This window comes from Erpetoichthys calabaricus, chromosome 11, assembly GCF_900747795.2.
Source record: "Erpetoichthys calabaricus chromosome 11, fErpCal1.3, whole genome shotgun sequence".
Classification (NCBI taxonomy): domain Eukaryota; kingdom Metazoa; phylum Chordata; class Cladistia; order Polypteriformes; family Polypteridae; genus Erpetoichthys; species Erpetoichthys calabaricus.
In genome coordinates this window covers 81,543,952-81,568,444 of record NC_041404.2, presented here as the reverse complement: position 1 = coordinate 81,568,444, position 24,493 = coordinate 81,543,952, and the positions used below count along the sequence as shown (strand labels likewise).

The 24,493-nt window shown below is 35.3% G+C and overlaps 1 protein-coding gene across 7 annotated transcripts; it reads left to right on the top strand.

The window, feature by feature from the left end:
* The first annotated feature begins 1,778 nt into the window (after window positions 1–1,778).
* Window positions 1,779–24,493, top strand: sting1 (stimulator of interferon response cGAMP interactor 1). 7 transcript variants are annotated; one of them, XM_051933372.1, is made up of 9 exons: window positions 1,854–1,905; window positions 2,458–2,611; window positions 10,388–10,497; window positions 13,685–13,923; window positions 15,026–15,197; window positions 16,804–16,912; window positions 18,590–18,831; window positions 19,657–19,843; window positions 23,596–24,493. In XM_051933372.1, exons 4-9 carry the CDS (start codon window positions 13,685–13,687, stop codon window positions 23,793–23,795), a joined length of 1,149 nt encoding a protein of 382 aa, XP_051789332.1. In that variant the 5' UTR covers window positions 1,854–1,905; window positions 2,458–2,611; window positions 10,388–10,497; the 3' UTR covers window positions 23,796–24,493. The 7 variants fall into 7 exon arrangements, with proteins under 7 accessions (XP_028669297.1, XP_028669296.1, XP_051789331.1 ...); XM_028813464.2 differs by lacking the exon at window positions 2,458–2,611 and having other exon boundaries at window positions 1,779–1,905; window positions 10,374–10,497; XM_028813463.2 differs by lacking the exon at window positions 2,458–2,611 and having other exon boundaries at window positions 1,795–1,905; window positions 10,369–10,497.

The following is a 24,493-nucleotide window of genomic DNA, read 5'->3' as shown; positions in this document are numbered from 1 at the left end:
AAAAGAAGTAGCAATACTGCAATTACTGAAAAAGCTTACATTTACAGTTTAAATTTATGGATTATTTGATTAGAAGAAGCATGTGTCAGTTACCCCCCATGTCCTCACCATTACCCCGTCCTCTTTTTAAAACAACAAAAATATATGGTTACGCTAAGAGCAGCCTGGTTTCATAAGACATTTTGGTTAACCGGCAACTATAAATTAAACCAGTAAGAGCAGGTGTGAGATGGTGTCCTCTATAGAATGATGGCTCCTGTCTTCGGCCCAGTGCTTCTGGGATATGTTCTGTCTCCCTGTAATGGAAAAAGTAAGAATGGAAAAATGTATAAACTCAAGAAGATCATTTCAGTTCCCATTTACAAAAACAGAATCTTAAGGTGCTTTAACAACAAACGCTTTCAGTACTAAGAAATCTGAAAGCATTTGGCTTTGTCACTCTTGCCAGGTTTATTCTCTGCCACACAGAAACAACACTGTCTACTGGTACAAAACTTAGGAAGGAGGATCTAAACTGGTAAAAAATCAATGTGCTGTTGCTCTAGTCCTATGGCATGTCTTTAAAGCACTTAATCACCTTTTTGATATAAAAATTCAAATCGCTAATACCATATGTGTTTACATTTGATAATGCAAGATATCAGCATTTTAAAAGTTGATGTAATATGTTGATATCAATATTATGAATTTTGATAACACGTATAAACACACACTTTAACAAATGAAAGAAAGGACACATTATTTGGTTCTTCTTTTAAAAGGCTGAGGGTAGGAATTCCAGTATAAAATGACTTTATATTTTAAGTCGATATCACACTTTTAAAATTTGATACCACAGTTCAGAACACCAATATCAAGGTTTGAAAATTTGAGAATTTGATATGTACTTTTTTAAGTTTGACCATAAGAGTTTTGGTCCAATATCAAGACAAAAATTATGAAAACTTGACATCAGATTTTAAAAACAATATAAATGTTCAGAATCTTTATTTCAAAATTAAAAACATAGACAATGAACACTACACTTCACATACCACTGAACACCCTTCTTTCAATTAGCTTCATGTCCCATGTGCTCCATGTGTGGAGTTTGCATGTTTTTCCTGTGTCTGCATCAGTTTCTCTAAGTGTTCCAGTGTCCCCCCACAATCCAAAAACCTGAAATGTCAGGTGTACTATCGTTGTTAAATTGGCTGTAGCATGAGTACATGTTGTTCGCCTTGCGATGCACTGGCTCCCTGTCCATGGATTGTTCCTTCCTTGAGATTGCTGAGATAGCCTACAACTTCTCTGTGACCTTGCCCTGGATACACAGATTAAGAAGATAGACAGATTGATGCAATGTGATCTTTATTAAGGCCATCTGTGCCTTTAACAAAGGCACCACATTCGTTAAAGTAAATGTCCAAGTTGCAAGATTCGACAATTGCATTTAATACCAAAATGAATATATTTCTAATTGTTGATATTGTAAAAAGTTGATAACAAACATTTGACAAATCCGATTTCAAATTTGGCAGTGTGATGATATCGAATTAAAAAGGAATATCATCATTTTAAATGTTGCGATTTAAAGTTAAAACGACTACTTGCCCTAAGAAGCTTTCGGAGTCACTATCCTGTGAGATAAGTAACCTGAGGAAAGACATGCCTTAACAGTAATACCACACAGAGTAGGGCAAAATTCTGTCTCCCGTTTGTGATTGTTTTTTTTGTCAACACCGCCAAGAAGCATCTAATTTGCATAACCCCACCCATCCCTAAAAGACCTATCTTTCAAATATCCAATCAGAAGCACAACTCCTCTCAGTTATGGTTCCCTCCCTCCCAATTTCAGTTTATGAAATGAATTGATCTACAGCTCCTCGGAGATTTAAATGAAAAAAGTACGGAACGATGTTTCAGGTTAGTAAAAACAGTTCACTAATATAGCTGAACATATGTGTTCATTTACCGTAGCATTACTATTTTTAATTTGAAAAAAGACGTTTCAGTCATAATTACCTATATATCCTGTCGAAGAAACTGTATGCGTTGTTATTTTAGACAATTTTATAAATGGCCTCTTGTGATTCCGGTGAGCAGACGAAACATGTTACGTGCAAACTGAACATTATTAAAGTACACAACAGCTACCAAAATAAACAGATATTCCGTTTGACGACTTAACATTAAAGTCATATGTTGCGGTTTTAAAACGACAGCACACGGAGCACCTTTGCCTTTCAGTATACAGGGGTGGGCAAAAGTAGGTTTACAGTAGTGAGTAGGCGAAACACAGAGTTTAATCTTGTATTATTTTTGTTTATTAATTAATTCATTATTTATTTGTGTTATTTGTCTTTTTCTTATTATTGTTATTGAAGTGTGTTTGAGTGTAGCAATCATAATCTGCATGTCTTTTTACATACGAACAGCCGTAAACCTAATTTTATCTACCCCTGTATGTTAGTACAGTAATACATACTGTCTGTGTGCGAGACTGGAAAACGAAACTAACGTCCATGTTGGCTCCACTTCGAAATTTGCTCAGATCGATTTGTACAGAGAGAAATTGCGTTTATGTCATTAAGGTTAACCATCGAGAGGCGTGATCCGTTTTCATCTGCAGGTGTGAAGTAATCCGGTTAATTCCTGTTTGGGGACAAATAAAATATAATCCATGTATCTATGCATGCTAGGTAAAACGTGGGACGTTCAAAAAGTTTCCGCACTTCTATATTTTCGTTGGAAATGGTACAGGCGGGAGGAGTAGTAATTGGGCATTAAAAAGTTGGTACGACGCAGGGAAAATTGCATCGCACACGAAGGTGACTTTGTAGAAAATTGATGTAATTTGTTTTTGAAACGCTTAATAAATAGTTTTAAAAATTGCGGAAACTTTTTGAACGCCCTTCGTATATATTTATAGAGGCAGACTGTATACAGAGTCTTCTTAGGTTAGAGAAACATCGCCTACCTCCTGTCTTTATTAATTTCACTGCAAAATTTTAAGTCTCTTCGGTTTCCAAGTAATCAGAAAATCACAACTTAGTACGAATATTGTCCATTGCAACCACGTTTTTAAGAGTGACTAATACAATAAAGTGCTAACAATAATAAGGCAACAATAAAGTCTTACTATAATTTGGGATGTAAACAATTAGCCATGTACTTACATTTACATTTACATCATTTAGCAGACGCTCTTATCCAGAGCGACTTACAACAGTGCTTAGTAGTCTACGACTGTTCTTCAGTCTTTAAGGCTAGGATTAAATCTACTGTCATTAAACAAGTGCCCGCGTCTTTTAGTTCAGGGCTGTGGAGACTCATATAATGTAGACGGCTGCATAAACGTATCCGTCCACTCAGAATGATTTTTCCAAAGAAAAGCAGTTTCAACCGCTAATCTTCTAAGTGTTACCTTTTAAATCTTTATTTAACTTTACACCACTATGTTAAAACAGATTCAGTTAATACATTTTATGGGGGTGGGGGCTCATAGGTAATATGTGATTAACTATGAGACCCCTAATTTTCTTTCTCATCTTTCTATTTTAAGAACGAATTTTCCCTAAGATATAAACACACTGAGTCTTCCCAGGCTGCAGTGGTACACTACAGGATAAAATACTGGACCATATGATAATCCAGTCATTCTTAAACTTGATGCGCGGGTTCAACAAAGGTTGACTTTTTTCCATCCGTGTTCGCAAATGGAAGACCATTTTTGCTGTTTAGTTAAATGTGTAATTTAATTAGGTCACTTATTCCTGTTCTAATTAGACGACTTTTCCGGCGGTCTTTCAGTTGTAGCCTTCATTTACATAATCTTAGCCAGTCGGAGGTAGTTAGCAGCACGCTCCCCTAAATCCGATCACCATACCCAACGACTGAGACCAACTATTCTAAATGAAATAAAACAGGATTATTTTCTCTTTGGTCTTAGGAGTGAGCTCTTTGCGTGTAAGAGTTGAGAACCAATAAGCGTTCAGCCGACAGTGCAATATATAGAATGTAGCAACAAGGAATAAGGAAAATGCGTGTTTTGAACCTGAAAAATAAAAGGGCCAGGATATCTTGCAATTTCTCAAACTAAACCAATTTCTGCATTGTTTTTTAATTGTCGATGTCAGTTTTTTCTTTAAGATATTTCTAAAGTCTTGACAATAATGCTTTTTTATCGCGTCAGTTTGTATAAGTTTTTAAATATATTTTAAAGTCATACTCATTCTTGTGATCACAGTGCAGTACAGCAATTGATTTATTTTTTTCTAGAGCTACCTTTACTTTATATGAATTATTTCTGCACGTGTATGTGCAAATGACAAAAGCAACAGTAATTTTTGATTGCATTTATACATCTGAGCAACAAAAGCTCTGAAGAAGTACAGGACATTTCTAAATCACACCTATTCATCTATTGTCTGAACCCACTTTTTCTATGACATGGCTGTATCAGGCTCGTGGCTCTCAAGTGCATGTCTTTGTGGTACTGGATGAAGATGGAATATATACAGAAGTGTTTAGAGAGAAGGTGCAATATACACATACAATAACTGTTCTGAACGCAGATTCTTGGAGTTGAGCTAGCAACATTGCTGCAAAACTGAAAATCAGAGGTTGCATATTTAAAGCTTTGCAGACTAACAGAGAGAAAGAGGCACTCAGAAGATGGTCAACCAGAAAATCACTACAGTGATCCCTCGCTATATCGCGCTTCGCCTTTCGCGGCTTCACTCCATCGCGGATTTTATATGTAAGCATATTTAAATATATATCGCGGATTTTTCGCTGCTTCGCGGGTTTCTGCGGACAATAGGTCTTTTAATTTCTGGTACATGCTTCCTCAGTTGGTTTGCCCAGTTGATTTCATTGGCAGATGGCTGAGAAGCTATCCAGCTTACTTTCTCTCTTCCTCTCTCTCTCTCTCTCTCTTGCGCTGACGTAGGGGGGTGTGAGCAGGGGGGCTGTGTGCAGCTGCTTCCTGAAGGACAGGCTGCACGGAGCTTCGCATACTTAAAAGCTCAAAGGGCACGTATTGATTTTCTGTGGCTCTCTCTCTCTGTCTCTTCCTGCTCCTGACAGAGGGGGTGTGAGCTGCCGCCTTCAACAGCTTTGTACCGGCGGTGCTTCGCATACTTAAAAGCCAAAAAGCCCTATTGATTTTTTTTTTGACTGCTTGCTTTGCACTCCTTTGAAAAGGAAGATATGTTTGCATTCTTTTAATTGTGAGACAGAACTGTCATCTCTGTCTTGTCATGGAGCACAGTTTAAACTTTTGAAAAAGAGACAAATGTTTGTTTGCAGTGTTTGAATAACGTTCCTGTCTCTCTACAACCTCCTGTGTTTCTGCGCAAATCTGTGACCCAAGCATGACAATATAAAAATAACCATATAAACATATGGTTTCTACTTCGCGGATTTTCCTATTTCGCGGGTGGCTCTGGAACGCAACCCCCGCGATGGAGGAGGGATTACTGTATATATATATATATATATAGATAGATATATATATATACTGTAATTTGACATAACTTGGTCTGTGTTCAATAAATGCGCTGGAAGCATAAACAGTTGCCATACAGGAGTGAAATTGCTGCATCCCACTCACCTAAGAAACCTAAACAGTTGTAACCAGAAGGAGGAACCAGTAAGCTGTAAAATATCTCATCCCCACCACTTGGAAAAATAAAGACTACAACTGTATTAAACTAAAAGGGAGAATGACACTTAGCTAGATTTCTTTTAATATTGTTTACTTGCAATCATTTGAAAGAAGCCAATTTGGAGAAAAAACAGATGATTTCTTTTAGAAGCCTGTTTTATTTTCTTAAACTGAATTATGTCAAAACAGATGTTGTAAGCAGATAGCAGGATTGAGTGTAGCAAAGTACAGCCATCTTGTTTGTTTCAAGATGATAGGGTTTATCTTCACTTGTTGGTAGGCCACTACTTTCCTTAGAGGTGCACCATAATTATATACAATTTTTTTAGTATTCTTCATTATCTTGAAACAACCAGGTAGCCTTCATTGTACATAACCAATCTGCTGGGGATGTATGTTGTTCTTTTGCTTAGATACATAACTTCACCTTAGTAACACAGTACATTCATAATTACTAAATTCATATTTCCAGAGCTCAGTGATATTTCAAAACTTCACTTTTGTAACACTGAACCGCCACAATTCACTTTTATAGCTCAGAATTTAACAACCAAACAGTGCTTTACTGGGCGGCACGGTGGTGCAGTGGTAGCACTACTGCCTCGCAGTAAGAAGACCTGGGTTCGCTTTCTGGGTCCTCCCTGCATGGAGTTTGCATGTTCTTCCCATGTCTGTGTGGGTTTCCTCCGGGGGCTCCAGTTTCCTCCCACAGTCCAAAGACATGTAGGTTAGGTGCATTGGCATTCCTAAATTGTCCCTATTGTGTGTGTATGTGTGTCCTGCAGTGGGCTGGTGCCCTGCCCAGGGTTTGTTCCTGCCTTGCGCTCTGTGCTGGCTGGTGTTGGTTCCAGCAGACCCCCATGACCCTGTGTTAGGATATAACAGGTTGGAAAATGACTGACTGACAGTGCATTACCTGTCAGTAAAAAGTGTTCATGTTCACAAGACCTTACCAACAGACTATCTATCTATCTAATCACTGAACTAACTGCCAGTTTGTTCATTGACAATAGCACTTCAAAAAAGCACTGACTATGCCAAAAGACAACCCAGAAATGAAAACCTAAATGCTGATACCATTGCAGGGCTGAGGAATCGAATCCCAGTGGAGATATTCATGGTCAAGACTACCATATAAACTAAAGGCAATTAAATCTGCCACTTGCCTCATTGATTTTCCAGTCTGGTTTAAAGAGCCACTGAATTCACTGTATGCAGACACAGTTTACTGTATTTATAGCACATGTGAAAAGTCGACTATGAAACCTCAGACTATCATCATCTATTTTTTTCTGTACATCAAGTATCTGAGTCTGCCAGCAGCTAAAGGCTTGCGGTTCTGAGTGTTACCAGATTTCACTTTTTATGAGAAAACTGATATTATCTAATCTATTTTTAACAACTTTGTAATGTCAAAAAAGTACCCCATACATAGTTACTTTTTCTTAAAGGCCAACGAAGAGCTGCATCTAATTATTACAATAAGCAAGAGTATAAACTGTGCAAAATACTTTTAAATTTACATAAAATCTTGTGTTAAAGAATAAAACATTACAGACCTCATAGATTTTTTTTTTGTCAAGAATTCATTTTGTTTTTTCAGGTTAAATTGTCCTTCTGACCTACTGACAGAAATGTGGTTCCAGAACTACTATTGAAAAATAATGCATGCATTCTGTTTGCAAAGATGTAAATCTTCCATGTAAAGAGTAAAAGGGTCTGTGCTTATGTACTCAATGCAGTAAGTCAGAAATTCTTTTTGTTTAAGCAGTTTCTTTGGGTGCTTTGGATCCATCCAGGGTTGATTGTAGATAAAGGTCATTGCTTTGTATGAGCTAGCCTAAAGAATTTTTAATGGCAGTGTTAGAAGCCTACAAGTTTTTCAAACATCAGGGAATTTTTGACCTGTGTTTGTGTCACTTCTTCCGACACATTCTAAGTCTGCAGTCTATTGCTTACTTTATATATATATATATATATATATATATATATATATATATAGGTAAAATTCCGTTATAACGAACTGCCAGGGACCTAAAAAATATTTTGTTGTAATGAGATTCTGTATTTGTCACTATTGTGCTTTCTTTCACTTGCATCCAGGTATCTGCAATCATTTCAATAGCTTCTTTCGTGTTGATATTAATCTCCTCCTGTCTACAAGTTATGCTGACGAGAATGTTTCTCAGCATTTCCTTGTGATAATACGCTTTCAGGGTGCGAATAATGCCTAAATCCAGTGGCTGAAGCACTGCTGTGCAATTGGATGGAAGCAATTCAAAGTGAACATTATCTAAATGTGAAAGCATGTTGTGAGAAGCACAGTTATCAATCAGAAGCCGAATCATACTTTCCTTCTTCATATTATGAGGTTTCTGAACTCTTTTGGGATACCCCCCACCTAACGGGAATGACACGCTAAAGTGTGTCCCAAAGCGCGATTGCCACATCTATGGAAAACTGTTTGTCCGCTGCCAGGGCAGGGCAACAGCAGGCTCACAGCGCTGCAGTGAAGCACCACAGAAGCAAATCCTAATGTCTTGCACCCCAAAACATAAGGCTTATTCTCAGTAATTTAGCAAAACCAGCTTTACTCAGCTTGAAAAAGGAACAGCAGGGTTATTTATTGTAGTGGGATCTGCCACTCTCCTATACACAGATACAGCAATCAGGCAGGGTTGTGGTCAGTTACTGGCCAAGTTATACTGTTCCCTGCATTTACAATGTTCCTTGCATCACCCATCGAGATCTTTTCTGTTTGCTTCGGTGAAGAGCCGCCCCAGACCATTGAGCCTGCTGTTGCTTCAGCAACGGATACACGGTCTTCCACAGACGTGGTGATCGCATTTCGGGACGCTCTTCGGCTTGTTGTTCAGTTGGGGGAGGTCCCAAGAGAGTTAAGAAACCTCACATTTTCTTGAATGAGTGCCGCATTAATAGGAATGTTTCTTGAACGAGCATCACTGAACCACGTAAAAATGGCTTTTTCAGCATCTTCAAATGTAGCAGATCGCATACGTTTGCAACCTGAGATTTTTCTTCTTTTTTGCTTGGTCTTTCAAGAAAGTTGACAGTGTCAATGGCGCAATCGGGAGCTGCAAAAATGTAAAGTTTTTTTTTTTTTCGAATATGAACTGTTACCGTTTTTTCATGTCTGCCATTTCTATAGGAGGGTGACGATGAGTTAAATTCCAATGGATGTTTTTCAAATGTTGACGAGCAATAAGCAAAAGGTATCACTGAAAACCACCAAAAACAAAAACAGCAAAAAAACAGTACAGGAAAGTTTGAAGAAAGAAAAAAAAGTTTACAGTGTTTCTGTTTGGGGGATTGTTGTCCACAACTGAGCTGTCACCACAGAACTAACTGCTCTGTGGATGATTCATTCAGGCATTTCAAGGTCTTTTGAGCAGTTCGTTGTAATGAAAGTATCTGCTCAATATACTTTGTAGTAACAAGATTTCTATAGACTCTGTCTGATGGGGAAACTGTCGGGACCTTAAAAATACTTCATTGTAATGAAAATTTCGTTGTAAAGATATTTTGCCTGTACTTGCTAATGTATCCTTATGCAAAGTAAGCATATAATGGGACTCTGTATGCCACAATATACTTATACTCTGCAAAAACCTTAAATACTAGTTGATTGAATTACTTTTTTTCCTTTGACTTAGGTCAATGAAAGGGTCATTTCAAACAAAATCTCTGGTCCAAAACAGCCAAAATCCTGAAATATTTTATTATCTGACCATTATTTTTATTACAGTTGCACATGTCTTTGCTAGTGTTGAATCGTTTTTTTTCTTATTTGAATCCTTTCATTATTCTTAAAACCTTACAAAGTTGAAATTGCAAAATATTGATGTCTGAAATGAAGCTGAAGAACAAAATGTGCATTGGACTGTCTGTTGCATGTGCACACATATATCATTTATCTACCTGTAATTCCAGTTCAGAGCCTAAAAGTAATTTTAGCATAGGGAGTTTAAAGTTTCACTGCTTCTGAACCTTTGCATTTCTTTCAAACATTTATCGGCATTGTCCACAAGGTCAGAACACAATCCAGCATATTTTTCCGTTACTTCGTGCTGCTGCATGAAAGAAAAAAGTGTTTTTTAAGTTTGGATAGTGTAGCGCAACTTTACTATAACAAGAACCTTAACTGGGTCTTGTTGGCTTTCTTGCTGAATTTTTAAATCAACTTAATGGTACCTTGTTACAAAAAAACTAAAAATGATCAATTTATATTATAAACATGAAAAATTCTGAGTAATACCAAACTTCTCTACTCTACTGTATATTCATCCTCAGAAAAAACTAGCCATGGCCACTGATTGATTTAAAACAAAAGTATATCCTGTCTTCAAAAATTAATAAAAAAAAAAAAAGATTAGTTATATAACTAGTAAACACATTTTAATAGCATATGAAATAATACTGGAAAAATCACAAGGGTTGCATATAAAGTTACTGTGAAACACAGGATCATTTGTGGGATTCATAATAAGTTTTAAAAAATAAATCCCAGAGTGCTTAATTTGGAATCATCTGAGGGAATATGCCTGTAAAATTCCATATGTAATCATTTATCCCTGACCACTTATACAATACAATATTACTTTTAACACTATTATTCATTTTTATTAATAATGTAAATATTGTTTGCTGTTGAACATAAAAACTACATTTCTGGAATTTCTAATTTTGTATTTCTGCAGTATAGGATGGGCATTGAAGACATTATGAAATAAGAAAATATATTCCATGTATTTTCAAAGAAGGCCTAAAGAAGATTATTTGAAGAACAGTTTGTTACCCAGTTTGTTACCCAGAACCTTTATATCAGAGTAAGTATTAAATCATTTTAATCAAATTAACTTGCAACTTTAAGTTATTTTATACTGATGTATTCTTATAAAATACAAGTGTTGTCTATATCTGTTTGGATTTAACACATTTTGATTTTTTCTTATTATTTCTGTAGATCTTTCTGTTGCCTCTCTTGAGTCTTCTTTGCCAATAAAGTTGATAGGTGCAACTTGATATATGCTAACAGTGTAGTGTCTTTGAGCCTAGTTCAAAAGGTTGATGTCTAAGAGTACTAGCTACCATTATCATTTAAGCTGAAAACCTTATACAGAATCCTTTATAATAATAAAAACATTTTATATAGTACATGTTGTGCATAGGTACATCAAAATTTGCTTCACGAGCAGTTCAAGCAATAATAGAACCTATAAACAGGTGTCCAAATAAACATACATTAAAGGAATTTAAAAGAACAAACAATAAAATAGGCTTTTAAGGTTTCCTGTTTTTATAATAAACAGTAAACCTTAACCCGTAAATACTGTCTCGTCATTATGATACTCCAACAGAACATTTAAAATGTTATCACAACTTGTTAACATGGTATAATGGAAGCTGCAAAACAATCTACCTGTATAGATGGCCCTGTGAGACATAACAAAGTGGTTGCAGTATACAGTAGTTCTGTTAAACTATTGAAAGAAAAAGAGACTGTGTACTTAGAATATATTAAGACAATAGAATACTTATAAATATAAAAATGTTATGATCTGCATTTTGAAGAAAGCAGTATTACTTTACATAAAATCAAAGTGTTTCAACTTCGACTTGGTTTTACAGGATAACTAAAAGTAATACCAGATAACACTACTCTGTAGCATAACCCACAGTTTCTAAACTGACTTTAGATTATATCCAAAGTAGGATCTGCCCAGTTTTCATATGTGGAAGGAGAAAAACTTGTTTGTAATTTCAATCAAATTCAGGAATGCTACCAGTAATTTTTGCAGAGTTAAATAGGATAAACACATGCCACTACAACCTGTTACTTAATGTCATTTGTAGATTTAGCCAACCAGTTTTAAGTTATGCTCTTATTCGTGTCACGGTATCTTGAATTTAGTAATCTACCATAGTAAGAATCTGGACATTAAGATGAAACCCCCATAAACACAACAATAACATGGAAACTCCACTTAGAAGTCACCCATACTTGTCAATGAACCTAGGCCAATGAGATAGATATGTGTGCATGGCACATATACTGCTATAAATGAAATGTTACTTAATAAGTTTAGTTGAGGGCAATGTTTGAAATATCCCAGGATATGTTTCAGAGCTCATGTACTATTAGATCTAATACATTACTTCTAACATATGCTATCTGCCCATGAACAGGGCCTGTGGATTACTGTTGCAGTGTAATACTAGTTGAGTATTTTCCGAAATTTCAAAATCCGAGAAATTTTTAAGCAATGACATGACGTCACAAGTGCAAAATTCCACACTAATGGTCTCTTTTATTAAACATTGCTTGAATTCAAGCGTGAAAATATGTGTATACCAAAAAAAATGAAAATGCATGTACGAAAAGTCTGATATATGAAACCTGGCATATGCATATTTCTATGCAATTTACCTTTATACATCTCAATCGTCTTGTAAAATGTGTCCCATGTGAAGCTTAGAGCACTGTGTTTCAACAACACACAATTGACAATCTCAGGGTTTACGGGATTGGGGACCCCCAGGAAGCATTGAGCACTGCTAAGCAATGAAACATTGTCAACAAGCTTTGTCCCCCATGAAGTTCAAAAGTGCTGTGCAGCACTGAGGGAACACAGATTGTAGTGCCTCTCCTCTGTGTACTGCGTTAATAGAATGTTACTTCTTACGGTTAATAAAAGCAGTGTGATTGTCTCTAGGTGCCCTTATTGCAATGCAAGTTCAGTAAAGTGCTTTGATTTCATTAGGAAAACCAGACACTGCTACAAAATGCCTTTTTATGTTGGCAGAATTATGTTATAATAACCGCTGGAAAGGGGTATGTGGCGCTCCCGATATCTATGCAAAAGGATGAAGGTCAGAGTTTTTAGAGTCCTGGTGCTTCCTGTCTTGCTGAACGGTTGCAAGACACAGACGCTATCCAGTGACCTGAGACGAAGACTGGATTCCTTCAGTATTCTGTCTTTTTGGAGAATCTTTGGGTACCACTAGTTTGACTTTGCGTTGAATGAGTGGTTGCTCACGGAGACCCAAATGAGGCACATTACCTGCATTGTGACGGAGCTCACTTACTGCACTGCTCCCATGTGGCCTGATTTCCCCGTGGGTGATCCGGTTCGCAGGATATTCATTATTTAAGACCCAAGTGGCTGGACCAGGTCAAGGGGACGCCCGCATAATACCTGGCTGCGGCAGATAGTTGGTCTTTTCCGGAGGGTGGGACTGGGCTGTATGTCTGCCTGGGGTGTTGCCAGCCAGGATCCCAAGCTTTTTCATCATATGATGGTTGCAGCAACGTGCTGTCCCTGTGCATACTCCCCAACCTGACCTGATCTGACTCACACCAAATGAAAACTAAATGTAGTGCCTCAGCGGTCAGTTAATGGCTTCTAGCAAAATGGACATGATAAAAGAGATATTCATGACCTATTGACCAGTTGACAACAGGTAGCCAATATAAACTAAAGAAAAAAACAAAAAAGAAATGCAGTGCAAATAAGCAGCATTGGCCCTCTTAAAAGACAACTAAAGAGCATCTATACATCATATTTGTGATTTAATATGTTTGTCACATAAACGCACATTATAATAATGGTGATATGATTTATTATACACTTCAGTTATAATTTAGTTGGTTTGGCTGCATTTCCATACTTGATCAAGGATGTCCCCATATATTCATAATGTACTGTATATAGGTAAATATTTAAAACATCTGTAAATATCCTAAATTCTTTTAGTCCCTGGCATTTTGGATTAGGGATATTCAACCTTTACATTAATAAACAACTTCATCACCACATTATACCAGTCATTCAGTGAGGTACAGCATCCAGTCAGAAAAACAACCTGATAGATTCCTGTAAAATGTAAATGCTATCCAAGTGGCAAAATTAGGATAACCATCACCTTTGCCAGCCTCTTGTCTGATATTTATAGCTCTTTGAATGTACTGTTTTAATAATATTATTATTAAATATAATCTTTTTCTCTCCCTAGATGTCATGCCACTTGAGTGACTCGGACAATCCTAATATTGTTCCAAAGCCACGTGGAAATTCTCCAAAAGTCATCGCTACAACCCTTGCCATTTTGTTTATATTATACATTTACATCTATCAAGAAGAACACGATGTAATACATATGCTAAAAAATAGTTTTTTTATTTCATTTTCGTCATATATGCTCAAAGGAATATGTAATTTTGTAGAGGAACGCTGGCATCATTTTCAGCCAAGGTGAGTTTTGATGGTGTAGAATCATAAAAGCTCTGTGGCACTTTTATTTCTAAGCAGGTCAGTTTTAATTTTAGCAAGTTCACTTTTTGTAAAGCATCTGGGGATCCAGCATTCTGAGGAGATACACAAATGGCTCAAATGATGCAATATAAACAAAAATTGTTGTATCAGGTTTCACTAATAGATTATTTTGCTGCATAAGAGAGATTGGAGACAAACACAGATGTGCTTGTGTGGAGGATATTCAATAGATTCAGGTGCTATGATTTATTGCATCCAATAAGCCATGTGTTACTGGGCTCTTCTATGAAGAAATCAGTTCCTCTGCATTGTGCTACTGAAATAGGTATTGTATGTTTACAATCCAGTTCCTCAATTCATGTGCAAACTGTATTTTCTTTTGCCAGTTGCCCAGTAATCCTGTTTACCTTCAACAGTCTCTTGTTACATTTTTAACAGGAATTGATAAAATCTAAGATACAATAGTTCAAACTTTCTCTTGTGTGCATACCCTTATTTTTCCTTTAAATTAGCATTCATGTATATTACATTTAGGTTGAACTGATTTTAACATCTGCGGTGGGCTGGCGCCCTGTCCGGGGTTTGTTTCCTGCCTTGCGCCCTGTGTTGGCTGGGATTGGCTCCAGCAGACCCCCGTGACCCTGTAGTTAGGATATAGCGGGTTGGATAATGGATGGATGGATGATTTTAATATCACAGCCAATTTATCGTAGAACATATTAACTGTTTTAGACTTGATTTGCAAAGTTTTCTCATATTTATTTTATATACAATATATTTTTTGATTTTTCCAAGGTTATTAACAATTTATTGTGTAACCTTATGTCATTGACATGTATAAGAATTACATGTCATAAGCTTCCTCTCTTCCTCCTTTGGTATAACATCTTCATTATGCTGGTACATGATACTAACATATCAGAATACATTTTAATTAATTAATCATAGGAAATGAAGCATTGTTTCATTTGTATTAATTAAGTAAAAGATATATTAATTATTTAAATGTACTATTGGAATGTTTATTGTGCATAATAAACATAAATGAAAGGAAAACCTAACTTCTTCCTTGTTATTGCAGGTATGGAAAGAATTGTTGTAAACTTCTGAAAGCCTGCTTTTTCGAGAAAACAGTTTTTTGTATTTTTGTGGCTGTCTTCATTGTTCTTTTCACATCATTTAAGCTTCAAGACATAGTGCAGATCATTCTTGGATGCTGTTGTTTTCTGATATTTTATGTTGCTGGTTTTTTTGTAAGTAACTGATTCTAAAAGTACAGCATTTCTTTAATTTAAACACTTGTCTCTTTTGGTATGTTTTGTAACATTGTACAGTACAGGTAGTAGTAGAAAAAAGACTTTATGTCAATCTGTTCACAGAATTTTAAAACATGATATTTGGTCTATAAAGCCTGGTTTCATATTTATTTCCATATGACTGAAAACTGTTTGCTTTCTTGACATGTTCATTTTCAGTGCTCTTTAGTGAATCTAGTGTTTTTAAGCAATTTACTGCTTCCATTGGAAGTTGTTCAGGTGTAATGCTTTATTAAATGTTGGCATCATTTGTAGCATTAAGATCCAGTTCTGTCTCTATTATTAACAATAACACATGTTATTTAAATGTGCTTTTTTGACACTGAAAGTCACATCCACCTGTCTATTTACTGAACACTGTTAATCTAAATTTAGGATTGCAGCGAGGTACAGCATATCCTTGCAGCATCAGGTGCAAGGTAGGAAACCACACTGGACATGGCACCAGTCCCTTACACTGCACACTCACGAATACATACAGTATATATCAGTCCTACCAGGAATACTTAGACGTGTCAGTTACCATAGTATGCAATTCTTTGGTAGTAGTTGTATCAGGGAAAAAACGATTCACATTCCATATAGACTTTAACTAAGCCATTATTCAAACTCGCTCCCCTGAAGCTATGACATAGAGCGTGATTAGCATTTCTGTCTTCCAAACCATCTTCTACTATATAAGAAAAAAGTCACTAACAGGGAGGTCATTCATAATTGTTTATGTAAATATCTAACCCAAGAAACTATACAGTACATGGGAGATAGCCATCCAACTTTTCACTAAGCCCACGTGACATGTTGTGGTACTGATAATAATCACAAACTACTTGCACTTGACACCTGTTGTTATCTCTCAGATGAATCAGGAGACCTAAAAGCATGAAGTACCTGCCTTTTATTTTTCAGTCGTTCTAATCATTACATTACATTTACATGAACTTATTTGGCTGATGCCTTTATCCAAGGCAACTTACAACATTTCTGATACAATTGGATACATTTCTTTTAGTTTTCCAATTGGAGCACAGGCAGGTCAAGTGACTTGCTCGGGGTCACACAGCATCAGTAGAAGGATTTAAACCCATACCCTCAGGGTTTGAAGTCCACTTCACTGTAAATTTGTTTTAATTTTAACAAATTATTAAGAGATATGATAAGATGAATGTCTGTTTTAGGGGAACCTTTTAATATACTTCCAGATCATATTTCTCCTCTAGTTGAATTTAATGTAACAACAAAGAGTAAAGACTTATCTTTAGTGTCAAAAATTCAAAGGTAACGGACATTACCACTTCAAATACTTTATTTTGGTTCTTTTAGTAAATCAGTTAGTTCCCTTACTTCATGCCATTAATAACGGTGCCATCATCCCAAAGGTACAGCATGTGTTTAAAGAATCAATTGATTGGCACTATCTTACAGTTTCTGCCTTTGTTTGACTATTAATATGAAATTGGATTTAAATAAATGACTGTGTATATAACCTTACGCCAAGGCTTTTATATTTTGTATGATGATATCTGTTTGTATCCCACCCATCTAGGGTCCAACTGAAGTAGAGATATCTCAGATCTGTGAAATGAATAAGAAAAATGTTGCTCACGGCTTAGCTTGGTCATTTTATATTGGATATTTAAAGAAGGTGCTACCTAGTGAGTACTACATATTTTAGTAATTCAATATGATTATTAACAGGAGGTCTTTGTATTGGGAAGTGTCTAAGCTAAGCACCAACTCTAGTCAACAATTCAAGAGGCAAACAAACAAGTTTCATCCTTATTTTAGCAAATACAAGCGTATGGTTTCCTGTGAATGCTTCTACTTGTCAGTTTAAATTTGAACAGTTTTTTTTCAATTTGTGTGAATAATATTCCTATTTATGCACTTTAGAAAAGCTATTAAAGCAAAACATTATCTCTGTCCTGAAGAACATTAGACAAGACATTTCGAAGTTGTCTGTATATTGATTATGCATAATATTAGTTAATATTGTTAAAAAATAATATTTTAAAATGTTTCTATTTTCCATTTCTATAATTAAATCCTTACTAAAGACTCGTGGAATTATATACTCATTTATTTGGAAAAAGAAACAATCTTGATAGAGAAAAGTCACTCCTTCAAATAGCTAGCACAGAGAGAGGATTGACACTAGTAAAATTCCTATCTACCTGGGTAGTAAATATTTGGACAGTGGGGTTCAGGTGTTAATCCTCTCACATCCCATACTGGCATTGGCTATTAATGAAAACGAGTATGTAATTTCTTCCTCTGTGCATGCGCTAACAAAAATCTAGTAGTTGAAATTCATTTGATATTATTATATATTGTGTTTTAATGTGACGTGAATGTCAGTTGTATCCTTAAAATCAAGTCATATGTTTTCTCTTTGTTGAAATATCTAGGATTTAGTTTCTCACATAAGCATGGCATTTTAATATAATTTGAACAGCTCTTTGAATAATGCAATTTGATATAAAGATATTCCTTATTATTTGAAAATAAGAGAACTTTATCTTCTATAGAAAGCTCCATTGTGTACAACAGAGAATGTATTGTTAAACAACCATACAGATAAAAGGTGTTCACAAAACCATCATCATGCTTAACAAGATAACTCACCCTTCTACCAAAAATAAATGTGCTTAAGTAGTTTCTTATTGTTTTTAAGCTTCATTTTAGAAGATTCAATGTAGCTGGTCATGTTGACATTTGGAGTATCTGTACATTCCTTCCAACATCACATGCAGCCGGAGAGTGCTTTGGCCAGATGACGCCAGTGCAGAAAACCTGAAAACAGAGAAAAGTAGATGTTAGTAATCATTGCAGATCTATGAAGTATAGATCAATACATGTATTGATCTATTAGAAGTGGTGCTAAACAGCAGCTGTGAAAAATCCAAATTCAAAAAAAATTGGGTTTTAAGAGTTTTTAAAAATGCTCCGCTATATTAACCTAGTTTATCTCTAATTTTAAGATATAACATATATACTACTTTTTTGTTTTGCTTTTGGAGTAATAAGGGAAAAAATTCTTATGGATCTGAGATTAACATAAGGATTATAAAGGGACTACAAAGTATAAGAAGGAGAAGGATTATTCAGAGCTGTATATACCATTAATAGGTTGTTAAAGTCAATTCTAAAGGACACAGCTAACCAATGTAATGATGCTAAGACCAGTGAGATGTGCTCAAAAAATAAGCTTTTTATACATAATAATACTTGCAAATTTGGAGAATTGATAGACATACAAAAAGGTTGCCGTGTATTTACTGCTGCATATAAAGGTACAAACATTTACTAAACATTTCTTATTTTTGCTACAGGATTAGAAAACTTAATTGAGGCTTACCATGCAGAAAAAGACAATTCAATTCTACGATACAAAGATACTTGGAAAGTGCACATTCTGATTCCATTAGACTGTCACATTCCAGATGAGATAAGCAAGGAAGATGCTAATATACATTTTTTTGACAACCTTCCTGACACACAGTTAAATGTTGCTGGAGTTATGAAACGAAGCTACAAACACAGTGTCTATGAAATTTTTGATGAAAGTAAAAGGGTAGGTTTATCATATTTTTTTCAATGTAGAAGAACTATCTGGAAAATGGAGAGGCAAATACTTTTCATTGATTTTGTCACTTATTTCTCTTTTTCCAGCAGGGGATGCTAGCCTCCTTGGAATATGGTCCTTTTAAATATAATGACAGAGTTAATGTTGCATTGAAAACACAGTGCTGATGGTCAATAAATATGACTGACAAGCACCCAAAATTGTCATCCATTCGGAATTTCTCTTTTGCTTATGATGGCATGGTTTGTCCAGTGTAGGCCATCCCACCTTCTGGATTTCTGTGTGTTTGTTCTAAAAACAAAGACAAATTCCTAAGAGTATTCAGAATACATCCAACATTCCCAGTTGGACAAGAATTCATGTGTTTTTCTGGATAAGCTCCAGCCTGTTCATTGAATGTCCTATCACATGCAGTATTTACCTTTCAGTTACAAACTTTGTTTTTATAACAAATAACATGTTCTCTATATATAAAAATAAATCAATAAACAAATATGCTTGCAGATCACACTGGCACATAAATTAATAATCACAGAAACTAAAAGGGGAGCTTAATAAATGCCAGTTTGATTTGATTTAAATAATTCTTCAAGTAAATAGAAGTATTTCTTGTTGTTTACACTGGTCACTACAAAAAGTATGCTAATTTCAGTGTTCTGTTGGTTGTGTATTTAAACAGTTTCCTGTTCCAGTGTTTATCTCTGTTGAGATATTTTGAATTTATTTTATAATGTTAAAACTTTCAGTTGAGTTAAATATGAAAGAGAGTTTTTTTTTCCAAAACTTAAATGTTCTCTTGTTTCCATCTTTTAGCCTCATTTCTGTATTGTTGAATATGCAACACCCCTAGTGTCCTTGTATGAGATGTCCAGAGATTCACAGGCAGCCTTCAGCAGTCAGGACCGACTTGAACAGACAAAACTATTTTACAGAACACTGAAAGATATTCTTGAGGACTCCAAAGAGTGCAGAAATCTCTACAGACTGGTATTATTAAATGGTAAGTTGCAAAGTTAATATCATAATGAAAACTAAAAATAAGACTCAGACTTTTAATTAAAAAATATTTTTGTAAACTGAAATAAAATAATTAGCAAAACTAAGATGAAAAACTAAATCTATACATAACTGTTAGTAATACTAACTGAAGTAAAATAATAAATTACCCAAAATATGTTTAGCTTTCATCACAGTTAGGTTCATGCATGGGCTAACCCTGGACTACAGTGACCCCAAAATTAATTGAAATATTTAAATAAATAGTTTTTCCTTGTTTTTCAAAGAAATATTCCCACCACTAGACTTATCAATTGAAACCTCTATAAATCTTTTACCAATGTCTCGTGACACAATTCTTCCACCACTAGTCACACATGCCATCATCCCCAAGGTTTTGTGTCTGCTGTGAACTGTAGCTAGTATTGGAGGACAGTGTTTGATACAACATTTGCTTCAGTGGGTTGTGCTGAATAGTAGCCATTGGAACATAAAGCTTCTGATGAAGAAAGTGATCTGTTGTGTTATAATAGTGACAGACTAATAGATTCTCATTCTTGTGATAGTAGAGCATATGGAGGTGATAAATTTGCTCAACCAGTAAATTATAATGCAACTTTTGGATATGTGCGATGTCTCAAAAGTTTTGAGCAACTCTCAAAGCTGTCCTTCACTGAATCTCCAAGGCTCAAGGCAGATTTATCAAATACAGATGATCCTGTAGCAGTCATTAGGCTGCGCAAAAGAAGAGCTGGGTTGGACATGTGAGAGACACTGACTCATTACTTGGACAAAGAGTTCTGTGTTCCATAAATTGTAATAATATACGTGTTACACACTGCAAGCCTGGGAAAGTTCAAGAATGCAGGCAGAGACGTTCATAAGCAGAGAATTAACAGGAGTCATCGCAGAATATAGGAATTTAGTGGATCGTGGAGAGAGACAGAACATTTGACAGTGGAAGACAAGTGGGGACTCTGGACAAGTTAATGTGACAGTGCAAGATCATCTGTTGCCATAACAGCGGAAAGGTGAACTTCTAAAATTTTGCAGTAGAACCTTTCATTCCCAAACAAGAATTCCCTTTCTTGGGCTTAACTCTGTTATTCAGTGTGTACTCTTGTCTTTGCATCTATGTGTTTGGGGTATATCTCGGTGTTTGGGCTACAATCTTTCATCATTAAACAACCATTCCCTTTCTTGGGGTTAACTCTGTTATTCTGTGTGGACTCTGTCTTTACATCTCTCCCAGAATTTCAGTCTATGTATAAGTTATGGCCTTTTAGACATAATTGTGCTTGAGCCCAACAGTGACACTGATGGTTATGAAGTCTGTGAGGCAGAAGGGGTAGATCCAGGAACCGGAAGTGGTGTCATGTTTTTTAGGTTTGCAGAGAGAAGGAGAGAAGGGTTACAAGTTGGTAAGCCCTGAGTTGTCTCCCATGCACATGTGTGTGACAACATGCACAGCAATTGAAACAGCAACTGAAGCCCTACTTTAGGCTGCATATGTGGTCTGATGTCAGTTATGATGAGCTACAGGCTTTCTTAGCTCTTATTGTTTTTCAAGGCATAATTCAAAAGCCTGGAGTTGACATAGGCCAGTCAGCAGATCCTGAGTGAAAAATGTTTCAAGTTACTAATAGACAGAGAGAGATTTGCATGAGCCTAGATATCCAAACAAATTGTTGTTGTTTACAGATCACTTATGCTTTGGATAGGTCATTTAGCAATGAAGCAATACGTACTTCATACCAATACTGAGTTGACAGTATCTCTGCTGAACTATAACCAAACTTTATTGTTAGCTTGATTAAAGTACTTAGCATTGGCAATCTGGTAAAAAAAAAAAACTAAACCTGTCAATGTTTTTTGTTTTTTTTTTTTATTTTATTTTTGTTAAATTTTACATTCACGCATGAAAATGCCTGATATTGTCAAAATAATTCAGGGCCACAATAATGTTTTACAATAATTTTTTAAACTTTTACTCTTTCTCAATATACAGTATATATAGGATTTTACTCTCTTTGTTCTTAGAATTTGACATATTGTACAAAGTTTGTACATATTGTACAAGAACTTATGGTTCTTGTGTTGTGCTCTGATGGCTATCAAGTATAATGTTAAGCCCATGTTCTCTGTTCTTTAATTATTCTCTGTTCCTATGTAGTGGTAATTCAAGTCTACATTACTCTTAAGCTTTGACATTACATATTAATTTTTCTGTGGTTCCCTCATTACAGATTTTTGTTATCATCTCTGTCAGAACACAGTAGAATCTATTCTGTGATTGTTTTTCATGCCTTTTCAGACCTGGAGGTGACAAAATTCTGTATTTAAACTTATTATTTATTGAGACGATATCACAAGTGAATAACATAGCTCTGTATGGGTGTTTTTGAATACAAAACTGAAAACAGCAATAGTAAATGCATTGTCTTAAAGCAGTAGAGTAATAACCCCACAAACTATAAAGTTCATCCACAGAGGTCATAAGCCAATTTGTGACGACTACTTCTAAGCAAATAAAAAGAAAGATTAGTAAGCGGCAACACTCAGAGTGCACATGCAAGTCCAAGTTCACTAACATCATGCTGGAAAAGTGCAGCAGCTTGGGGAACAAAGTAAGTCAAACACAAAAAAAATGCAGAGGAGCACAAGTTAATTTATTCTTTGAAATTGGCATGCCCACAAGACTATGTGACATGCCATTCTTTAGAAAATGTACTCCTTCTCTCAGCCTTATTTTTAACAAGCTGTGTGCTGCATGAGTAAATGTTATGGTGGCAATGTAGATAAGTAAATTGTGCAATGGAGAAAAATGTATCCCTGTCCGTTATGTTTTTGCAATATTAGGCTACTTCAGCCATTTGTTGTTTTCTTTATTCTAGTTAAATATGATTTGATAATTTGTATGAAAAAGTGCATTTTGTTCAGTACAAATTATTGAGAAATATAGGCATTTTAAGAAATTGTTAATAAGCAGATCTGATTTTGTTTTTGAATGTTTTTAATGGGACATAGTTATAGGATTCTACTAAGAAGAAACAAATATTACAACACTTCTGTGTGATTGTAACCTAAAACTAAACTCCATAATATCTCTTTCATCATATCATAATTAACTAAAACTGAAACTATTATACTGTAAATAAATAAAATAGAAATGTGTTTGTGAAATAAAAACTAAACTAAAAACAAAAACTGAGCATTATGAACAACCACAACAAAACTGAATTTCCAAAAATCAGAAATAATATAGGAATAAAACAAGAAAAAAAAGCAAAACTTGTAACTTTTCATCGTATTGCTAAATTTACTGCATGATATACAGAGTGATGTCTTGTCAAATTGTCAGGGGAAGCGAAGTATGATAATTCAGTTTTTGACAATAACAATATTAATGCTAAAAATAATGAATAGCTTTACCTGCATGTTGTTTTGTCTCACTCCTGTGTCAAATGTATTTTTAGTATTACACTCATTTAATTTTTTTTGCAGCTTCTGTTCGTCTTTATATGTTTGTTTGTTTTTCATTTTGAAAAAGCATTGCCATGGTGCCTGAAAAGTGCCCTTTGAGTCGGCAACCAAAACATGCGCATACCATATATAAATGTTTTAGTTTATCCTTACAGGATTTTCCCCATAATCATTGCATGCATTTGTACACAGGAGAGGGTCCCAATAGGAGAATAATTTAACAGAATAAGGGAACTCTGCTTCTGATTAAATATTGGTAATCTTTTTCTCTAGATAACAAGAGAGGTGAAGATCCTCACTATCTTTCAAAAGAAATTATTAAACATCTGGACCAGCAGATAACTGAAGAGTATTCTGTGGAAGAAGAAGGTCAACAGCTTCAACACAATTTCCCTACAGAACTGTCGCACGTCCCTAAACTAATGATTAGTAATGACAATAACAGTGATTTGCCTCGATCTCTCATAGCTTAACTAGAAAATGTTTTGCTATCAGTTTATAAAATGTAAAATTCTGTATGAAACTTAGAACCTTCAACATCAGCTATTTTTTATAAAAAACTGAAGTTATTTATTGAATGATGTAACATAGGGGTGTGGGAGGCAAATGGAAAATGCGTAACCTCCAAGCACACTGTGAACAGGCCTGGGATTCAAACCAAGAACGCTGAAACTTTGAAGATGAAGCAATACCAATTATTATGTCGCCCCCACAAAAGGAAATTCATTTCATCATCTATATGGAATGTAAATTGCATAAATATCAGGTAATAAGAAGCACATACAGAAACAAAAGCTGCATCTTTTAGTTGTAGTGGTGAACATATGAAAGAATCCATTACTGTTATCAAATGCGACTGACAAAATGTCATTTAGCATACTTCCCGTAAAAGAGTCAAAAGGGTAAAAAGGAGAAATGGCAGGTTAAAGGTTTTGGCTATTTCTTGACTGATATAAAAATGTAATTTCTCCCTATATTTCCCTATGTAAATTGTGTCTCTTTCTTTCTTTGCTTTGTATTATTTTTCACTTAAATCAATGTCCTTAGCCTTTCCCCCTAAATACTGAATTTTGATTCATTTTTGAATATCCTGTTTTCATTTTCGTTGTTGCACTCTATATTCCACTGGCTCACTTTTTTCTTTGTAAATTAAACCTTTTTGGACATTCTA